General features: G+C 42.4%; 1 protein-coding gene across 1 annotated transcript; it reads right to left on the bottom strand.

Annotated features, from left to right (window-relative positions):
- Window positions 1-3,740: 3,740 nt before the first annotated feature.
- LOC148874583 (ubiquitin domain-containing protein 7SL RNA1-like) lies at window positions 3,741-4,717 on the bottom strand. The gene has a single exon (XM_088966923.1). The coding sequence runs from the start codon at window positions 4,695-4,697 to the stop codon at window positions 3,741-3,743; it is 957 nt and encodes a 318-aa protein (XP_088823049.1). The 5' UTR covers window positions 4,698-4,717.
- Window positions 4,718-10,206: the final 5,489 nt, after the last annotated feature.

Raw genomic sequence — 10,206 nt, 5'->3', positions numbered from 1 at the left:
TTAGAGAGGCCTAGGCTTCGAAGCCCAACTTATCTCATCGACACCTAACCGGGGTAAACGACCATGCAATGCCTCGACCGAGCACTCCTATCACGACCATGCAATCCCTCGGCCGAGCACTCCTCTCCTCAACTCCAGAACTAGGGGAATGGTGTTCGAATTCTGAAATTAGAATTCTCGAAGTTCTGTAGCTGATGATTGAAGAACTCCTCAGCCACAACCCACATTGCGCAGATGGCGAATTCTACCAAGTGCCAAGGAATGTGAGATGAACAAAACGCTCAGTTGGGACTTCAACTTGGAGTCCCTCAGCCGAGAAATAAAGCACCCTGTCATGCTACACCTCAGTCGAGCACCTCATTCTTCGACTTTAGAACTGGAGGAGTGGTGTTCGTGTAATGGTTGAGCTGACCTTAGACAATACGTGGCTGCCCAATCATTACTCGGACATCCCGGCCATGTCAACATGGCCCGGGCAGCTCCGCAGCCATGGCCGTGCTACACTATTATTGTAGCCCCCCATCTTATCCTCTCAGTCATGTCATATACATGTCACGCAGATAAGTGCAACCAAAGATAGGTGGAGGATGAGGACAACTCTGCTGGGAAACGGGACTCTATCCCAGAGACCTCGGCAGTTAACCTCATCCTGGCAACCCTGGAAGACCAACCCGTCCAGAACACAGATCTCTGGCTATAAAAAGGTATTTCCCGCTCAAGTAAGGGATTCCAACTTTTAGCACTCATACCGTTACTTTGCTCGGACCAGCATCCTTATTGCTCGGCCCGACCATCCACCACCTTCTATTGACTTGAGCATCGGAGTATCTACTTAGGGATAACTCCTCGGGCCTCTGAGATCCTTTCTTGATCACAGATCTTGAAACACGGCTCCATCCTACCACCTCGGATCCGCCCTATTGGCAATGACTATCTGACTTCCTTCCTCGATTCGTATACCACCTTAGATCGAGCAACATCAAATAGCATTTGCAACAATACAACCACCATCACTATATTACGGGAAGACTGTGCAACAAAGAGAGAGAGAATTGAGACGACGAGTGAGAGGAGAGAGAGACAAAGAAGGTAGGAAGAAGACGAAATATGAAGAGGAAGAGGTGCGGGAGAGAAGTGGGAATGACCAATATTTCTAGCGGAAACCGCTTCTCTATCACCCAAAAACAGCCGCTAAAAATAATATTTCTTGAAGTGCTCTCATGCATATTTTGATTGCGTTATTCTTAGAAACCGAAGTTTTATTTTACCTCTGGAAGTCATGCTAAAAGGAAAGACTGTTGTGAGTTGCATGTTTAACTCATGCATCTTATGATTGTACACGACAAAACCAGCGCTTAAACCTGGTCGTTGAAGTTAAACCAACATCATAATTAATATGATAAGGTGAAATAGAACCTAGCTCCCACGCTCCATTTTAGAAGCAATTAAAGTATTTCTTTTCAACTTGGTGAACCCAAAATGCGTGAAATAGCCAGACATTAATTCCCAATCTGAAACGCGTTGGGTCTGCTACTTTTTCTAACATTTGATGGAGTTATGACCTATTTTCTCTATTTTATTAAAGAGATACGAGAGATTTAAAAGTATTATTTTTTATAAAATTAAAGGTTCACAAGTGAAGGAATCAAGCTACAATAATCTATAAATCTGTTAAATAGTGTATGCCCTTCCAATCAGATTGAGGTACATTATGTCATTTATTGTAAATGAATAAACTACATAATTGATTCATGTGATTTGGTGTATTTCTCTGTAATACTCTTAAACTGGATACTTATGAGATTCATGTTAGTTTAAAATCTTTATAGTCGTTGAATCAATTTAGGGAGATTTATCATGCCAAGACTGACACTGATGTGCCACCAAGTTGGTTGGGGTGGCTTGTCTCAGTTGCTAGGATGAGACCTGGAATACATGCAATGTGGGTTTTCTTGAAACCCTGAACTAGACCAAATTCCAGTATTGCCTTGGACCTTGGAGATAGATGGGCAAAACTGGAATATTATACTTGACCCCTAGACTCGATTATTATACTGCATTAGGTGTCGGATTGGCTTGTCTTTGATATGCTGATCAATGAGATCCTTAAAGGGGGTCAAAACCTGAGTATGTTGAGACAGTCCGAGAATTCATCTGAGTGGGTGATCACAGTGATAGGATCGGCCTTTTTGTCGGACAAAGTGAATAATCGGAGAATGCACTCTCTCTAATAGAAACCTAAACTACCGGTAGTTGATTTCAAACGTTAAGATTTGTTTTTGCAATATATATATATATATATATATATATTATGGTTTCAAAGTGTTTGCAAACGGGATCCATGTGAGTAGAGAGTGCAGCATTGTACCTTGCGGCCGAGGGAGATGTCATCTTTTGTCGGGCAGTGTTGATTATTATGTGCCGAGAGGTTAAGTATAAGACCATTGAGGGTAATACCTGATGCGCTAATTTTGCATCTGCTCACAGTTCTTGGGTTTTCATAAGGTGGTTGAATCCAAAAGCCATTTAGTGTAAATGTTGGGCCCATTAAAAGCCCATGGTGATGGACTCAGGGGTTCATTGTCTCCTACAGTGAATTCGACAAAGGCTGGGTTGAACCCATGTGGCTGATGTGTAGATCGATATAAGAGTCCCACGCTATACAAAGAGAGCCAACTGGACAGCAGGTTAAGGAGTAAGTGAGCACATAAGTTTAATGGGCCTAAGGCCCAATTTGAAATAGGCTTAAGTTAGTTAATTAAAAGGGGTAAGATCTGATTTATAATCTGATTAGGATTAGCTAAAGGATAAGATAAGTCTTATCCATTCAAGAGTCTAGATCCAAATATCAGATTTGGATGAAGAAACTCTCTCCTAATTAGATTAGGAGATTGATACAAAGAAGACCATAAATAAGCAGGCAAGTTCCTCAGTTTCAACACACAGCAATCTGTAGAGTTCTCCCCTGTTCTTGCCTCCCCTACCCAGTTCGATCTCCACTTGTGAAAGTGATCAAGAAGTGTTCTTGATATTTCTTCTTGGTAGAAGAAACAATCTGAAGTCGTGCTCACTAGCCCCTGTTCGCTTCTTGCTGAAGAATCTCAGTTCTTGCTGACGAGTCATCCTGTTGATCCTGCTTCAACATGCACTGTGTCATTTTCAGTGGAAGCGGGTTTTAGTTTTCTCCTTGGGCGTGAACACCTTCATTGGGAGTTACTACTACTTCGTATCAGGTATATCCCTCACTTCCTAATGATTTCAGATCTAATCCGGTTTTGTTTCAAGAATGATTATTGAAAATGCAATTTTCTAAATTAGGGAATGCAATTCCCATATGGGATAGAGAGAAATTTTTGAAATTTCGCTAAACCTTCCTATAGGGTTCGGCCATCTATATGATGGATCTCTCATCCCTTCAAAATCACCACATTGAACTATATTTTTTGATAATTAATAGATTATAAAAATGTTTTTAGGAAGGTTAGGCTGAATTTGTCATTTGTGTATATAAATCCAATCCATCTGCAGCCCAAATATATATTGAAGCAACATAATAGATAATATTAGGTCGTGTATTGGATGATAATTGAACTTAATATGGCTTTAATTAAGAAACCAATTAAGCAGATTAAAATCACACAGTAATTTCTGCGTACATTAATTGTATTATCTTATGTCAAAAAAAAAAAGAAGAAGAAGAATAAGAAGAAAATTCAAAAACAATTAATAAAAGAGAAGATTCAGGATCCACCGGTTACACTCCCATTAAAGATCTCTATTGTGTCACCTTGTCGCACATTGTGCCAACGAAACGAGCGATCATCATCCATTACGTTCTGTTTATAGATAAAGAAGTATCCTTCACTAGGAAGATGAAAGTGACGATTTTGGTGCAACCTTTGCAGTTCTTTCCTCAATTCCCCAACATTATCTGAAGGGTTCACTTCTATTTGAATTTTCTTCGTACCACACTTAGGCAGAATCAACAACTTCAGTTTTTTCGAATTCACCGAATTACCTCCTGCACTTGTTGTTGTTGTTGGTGGTGGTTGCGTTGGTGTTGGTGTTGGGGTTGGCGTTGGCGTTGGCGTTGGCGTTGGCATTGGCGTCGGTGTTGGTGTTAGCGTTGGTGTTGGCATTGGCGTTGGAGTTGGAGTAGGAGTTGGCGTTGGCGTTGGTGGTGGTGGTGTGGTAGAAGAGAAGGGTTTAAAAATGACAGTCACCTCTGATAGATCGGAGAGTCCATAATCACCAAGTGATAGATGAGCATCTTGTAATTGGATGTCGGAATGAAGTAATACAAGTCGACTAACAGGAACCTCTTCCAGTTCTTGAATCTTCTCTTTCAATTGGCCAACGCTATCATTTACATCCATTCCAAGGGAATACTGTTTCTTGGTGGGGAGCACCCTTATACGGAGTTGAACTTTGGTTGATGGTACCGACTCTTCTACCTTGACAACAGTTTTTGCAGATTCTGGTTCAAGCTTTAGTTGAATGCGAGACCCTTGTAGGACTTCATAGAACTCGGTGTTTTTATCATCGGCCATGACTTTGCCATTGAAAACCAAGGTTTGTTTGGAAACGGGGATCCCTTGGTTCTTGTTGATCTTCTCTTTTATCTCAATCACAGTGTCAAAGAAACCCACCTCAATGGTGAACTGCTTTCCTTTTGGGATCTCGAATGTCACATCCATGGCTGAGAGTTACAGAACTCTCCTGGGTCCCTTCTGCACCTTCTGTTTGTGAGTTTGTTCTATATTCATGGATGAAGATTGGTAAGGTTAACTACAACCCGATACCTTGGGAGAAATGTGTGTATGAAGATTGGTAAGGTTAACTGCAACCCAATAATCTAGTGATCGGGGTACTATTCTTCTAGAATGTTCAACCATTTAAAGCTCATTATGTGACAATGTGAATAACGTCACTATTATACTAGTGTATACACACAATATACTAGTGAATGTGTACACACATTTAGTATATTAGTGTATACACACTGAGTTTACACTATTATTACACACACAATTACTTAATAGGTTTTTCATTTATACACACACTAATAGTGTGTGTACTATTAGTGTGTATACACACATTTATTATAGTGTGTAATTACACAATAATATTATAATTAATAGGGACAAAAACCTCCCATGATGTTTCTGACAATCATAAAAATTTCTCTTATAGTTTTAGTTTAGTAAAAACCTCCTCTGAATTTTTAGAAAAATTTGATAAAAGCCTCCCTTCCGTTACTAATTCAGACGAAAAACGTTTATCCATGCATAATTTTTTTTCCAAATACCCATTTTACCCTTTTATAAATTAATTTACATATATTTTTACTAAAATACCCCAGTCGACTTATTTTCCACATCAACGACCTTCCACCGGATTTCTCCTCCTCCTCCTTCACCCCAACCCTTAGCTCCTCTACCTTCCTCCGTCAGAAAATTACATAGGGGGGGTCCATTATCTAGCAGATTCAAAATGGCTTCACCGATGAATGAACAATGGTGAGACTGGGTGGTGTTGAAGCTTTCATAGGAAACCAAATCAGCAACTGCTCTATTACCAGCTCTGACCCACCCAAAAGTTCGTATAGAGCTCCCACTACTACTTTGTATTGGGAGCTTTGTTCATTGTCGCCATCCAAACGAAGAAGACGAACAACCAATCAGGGATTGTCATTGGGGGAGTGATGATACGGGAAAGAGATAAGCGTGATGAGCTCATCAAAAGTTCGTATAGACTCATTGGGGGGTGATGAGATGAACAACCAGGTCATGATTGGAGGGAAGGAATTTTGAGGTATTTGTGACTCCCCGATTGAAACAGTGTCGTCTCATCACTCCCTGAGTCTATACGGACAACAACTGTGCCGTTTCATCACTCCCTCAAAATTCCTTCCCTCCAATTGGGGAAGGAGAGGTTGCTGCCGAGTTTAGATCCGTCGTTGCAATGGTGGTGATGAGACAGGAAAGAGATAGAGAAGGAAAGGGGGAGGAGAGGTTGCCGCCAAGCTCAGATCCACCATTGCAACGGGTGATGAGACGGAAAAAGGGATAGAGAACAAAAGAGGGAGGAGTGGTTTCCGTCGATCTTAGATCCGCCGTTGCAATGGCGGTGATGAGACGGGAAAGAGATAGAGAATAAAAGGGGGAGGAGAGGTTGCTGCCGAGCTCAGATCTGTCGTTGCAACGATGGTGATGAGACGGGAAAGAGATAGAGAACAAAAGGGGAAGGAGAGGTTTCTGCCGAGCTTAGATCCACCGTTGCAACGGTGATGATGAGATGGGAAAGAGATAGAGAACAAAAGGGGGAGAAGAGGTTTCTACTGAGCTCAGATCCGCCATTAGAAGTAGATAAGCCTGGAGGGAGAGATGGCAAATCGCTGCTGCAAGAGGAAGAAACAGGGGCGGTGACAGTGGTAGGGAGTGGGACGAAGAAGAAGAGTAAAAAAGGTAGAGGGAGAGAGGGAGAGGGAGAGAGAAGATAAGAGAGAGATGGAGGGGGTCGCCGCTATTACTTTGTGTTGGAAAGACTACTCGCCACTACTCTCTCAACAAATAAGATGTATAGTAAACTTTCGAAATGATTAGAGCCCATCTCTTAAATGAAAACTTTAGATAACTAGCGAGGTTATCGTAACAAAGCCGACAAGGATAGGGAAATGCTGTCCAAGTTTTCTTAAAAGCAAGAGATTTTCAAGAACTAGAAGAAAGCTGCTTCTGAAATCTAAACAGAGTTGGATACTAAAGCAGTGAAATTCACGCGCAGCTCATGGTGGCTGACATGGAAAAATTTTGCATTTGGATACTTTGAACACGAGTTATATCGTAAGACCGTGCTCTTCTTAAGTTCATCGTTGGGCCGTGTGTGTTTGAGGTCTATCCCAGAGCTATGCATGTTCAAGGTTCATCGTAGAACCGGATATGTATTGCAAGTTTAACTAGAATTTATTTTGGACTTGTATCAAGCATTGGTTCATCTTAGTCATGTGATGAACTGTGTGTTTATCACAAACCTGTGGTGTACTATAAATTCATCATAGGGGACAGATGAGTTATAGACCAATCGCAAGCGTTCATATGGTATCAATTTAGTGCTCTATACTCAAGGGCTAAGTGAGCATTATATACCTACATTAGCCCCCCTACTTATCAGTAAGTGGATTCTTATCAATAAGCATTTTGCCTTCACATTTGTCTTAAAGTTTTGCAATGGATCAGTAAATACTTGTGCATTGGGTCTGGGGATCTACTCTATTTTGTGATTTTGTGTGATTAGAGGAAAGTTAATTTGGGCTTTTGTTTGCCCCCTACTTGTTAACAGGTTGGGAGTCAGTTACTTAAGTGATCGGATCTTGTATCTTTGCATGTTAGTCGTTTTGGGTAAGAGTTAAGTGTTTGTTCTATGATTGGATTTCATCTCTTCTACGGTCTAACCCCTATCTTTTGATGATTTTCTCTGTTAGTGGGCAATTCTACATCGGATTTGCAAGTTTCAGCTCCCTTGACCATTAACAATAAGGAAATTAGCAAATGACATTAACATTGATCTACTAGTGTGGGCAGTAACCCCCGTGTGTCAGGGCGATGCGATGCATGGTGTCAATTGATGGTGTAGGTTCAATGGTTAATCATATTCGGTGACTAATGGAAGTCGTGGAATACATTAAATAACGTGACGCGGTGGGTATCACTAGCATTTTCTTAACTGTCATGCTGTAATAAATGCAATCTATTCATGCGTGTTGGCACAGACATGATATCCGATATTTAAAGTGGCGATTAATGACGTGGCACTTTGTTTAAATTAATGCACTATTTCATCTTGCCTTTTGAAGGGTATATCTGTAAATTTTTTTAGTCATTCCCAACATGTGAGAACTGTTTATAAAAGGTATGGGTGTCGCATCGAATCTACACTTTATTTTCTTGTTATTGTGTGTTTGTTTATTTACTATGTCTTTTCGCTTGTCTTGCAACCTTCTTTGTATTTTCCTTCTTGTTTTCCATTGTAACCATTGCCTGCTTGTCATGGCTCCTCAACAAAAAAAGGTTAACTATCCATTTGTCGACTTCGTCAGGGAAGTGGACACTATGGAGTTGTTATTGGAGTGGGAAACGGCCATGGCTGCCAATGGGGGATGGAGATTTTGGCCCCCGATGCCAGTGTCTAGGGGCGAAGGTGGATTGTTATCACTGGCACAGAGTTAATGTGCCTCTGCAGCCAGCCAAACCGGTCAGTGTCATATAAGTGTCAAGAACCTAGGACTGACAACTCAAAATCTCCAAACTGCTACAATGCCTGGATAGAGTTTGTGCTCAAAAACCCGATGTACTGCCAAATGTTGCAGGACTCTGGTCTTCTCTGCTTTGCGGATTGTTACACCAATCTAAAAGGGAGAGAAGGGGTGAAATATGTAAAGCCTCTCCTGGAACATTGGTGCTGTTAGACTCACACCTTCGTCAACGCATTCAAGGAGTTTACCATTACCGTGGAAGACATGGCTGCGTTATTGGCACTGCCCATTGGGGGTTCCATGTTTGCTCAACATCTCCAGCATGTTGAGTCTATGTTCCTAGGCTATTTATATGGTACATGGGGCGGACAGCCAGTGCCACCTTGCCGCCTTCATTCTATACATTGCCTCCCGATTCTGTTCCTGGGGCTCCCTGACTATGGATTGCATGTAGTTTTGGTGCCCCTCGCTGTCCTGGTTGCCAGCAGCCACCAATTACCTTCAGCCTCTATATTCCCAGGTTATTTATATGAACAGATGGACGGCATCGTTTAGCAAATAATGGACCCCAGTTGCAAAAGGCATATCAGTTGTGTCTGTGCCCCCTTTTTGTGGATGTTTCTATGTGAACTTTTAGCCTCAACGTCACACCTCGTGATCTCTCTCCTATGCGCGTAGACGTGGCCACCATGAAGGGAGACAAATCTAAAGAAAAAGTGTTGAGGTTTGCCGGGGAAAGCGCTAGCTCCAGGCCAATAGACACAAGTAGTTTAAAATGAGCCAGATTGATTTGAAGCTAGGTTCGCTCAATGGATTTGTGTGAAGGCCATACACCCAAGCCATTCGTCATGCCACACCATTCTGTGTCAGCATGCCTGTTCCAGAAGGCGGTGATCAGCACTGTGCTGTGGAGATGAAGAATCCTACTGTGGGCGTCGCGCGACTAGTAACTTAGCTTGGTGTGGTGGCTTACTTTGATCGCATCGGCGAAGCACAATTAGTTGTATACCACCCAGACCAAGTATTGAGGCAATTCGGTTATGATGACATGGGCACCCAATTCTTGAGGTCCTTGGGAGAAGATGTTTTCTAGGTCCGACACCATGACCTTGCTTTCCCTATGACTTCAAGGTTCCTTGTTGTAGGGTATTCTAAGGTTCAAGGTTGTAAGTCCCTCTACTTTGCATACCTTTGCACGTTGTTCGAGGGTTTTTAGGAGTTGATGAGGACAAACCCCTGCCCTCGTCATGTCTTAGCTCCCCTTGAAGGTCACACTGCCAATTGGGGTGAGAGTCTAGCTACTCCTCCATCGCACTCGCCAAAGAAAGTGAGGACGAAGCATGAGGGGAAGCGCCCAATTTGGGCAGAGAGAGAGAGTAGCCACCTTCCTATGGTGAAGAGGCCGAGGTCAGCAACGGTGTCTCATCCAATGCAGCCAGTAGTTTTTCAACAGCCCGTTAGTTCGGACGAGGCTTCATCGCAGGTTTGAGAATGCTGAACCAAGGCCACACAAGAACCCCTTGCTTTGACACCAGACATAGAATCGGTAGAGTCAACAATTGTGGTGCCTCCTGGTAAGGTCACTTGTGTCCATTTCTTAAGTGGCCGCATAAAGAAGATGGCTCCCCACCCTCGGAAGAGAGGGCCTGGGGAGGAAGATTCGGTAAGGAACTTATCCCTTCTGCTTCTACTATCTCATTTTTGTTGTGATTAATTTTATTGTTTATGACTGACTCATGCTCGTTTCTGTTCTGAAGTTTATGGAGACGATGATGGTCTACCGGGTGTAGAGGTCCCGAAAGCCCCCTCCAATGGTGAGGGTGGAGAGGTATGTGTAGATTTGTTTTTCATTATTTTATGATTGACTTAGCACACTGATGTATTTTTCCTTATCACAAAATCCTCGTGAAGCGGTGCAACCTACTGTGCCAGTTGCGCCAGTTATCAAGTGACCG

The sequence above is a fragment of the Nelumbo lutea genome, chromosome 1, assembly GCF_056320005.1.
Source record: "Nelumbo lutea isolate HS-2025 chromosome 1, American lotus-T2T, whole genome shotgun sequence".
Classification (NCBI taxonomy): domain Eukaryota; kingdom Viridiplantae; phylum Streptophyta; class Magnoliopsida; order Proteales; family Nelumbonaceae; genus Nelumbo; species Nelumbo lutea.
The sequence above is the reverse complement of the archived record's forward strand: the minus strand, read 5'-3'. Positions and strand labels throughout refer to the sequence as shown.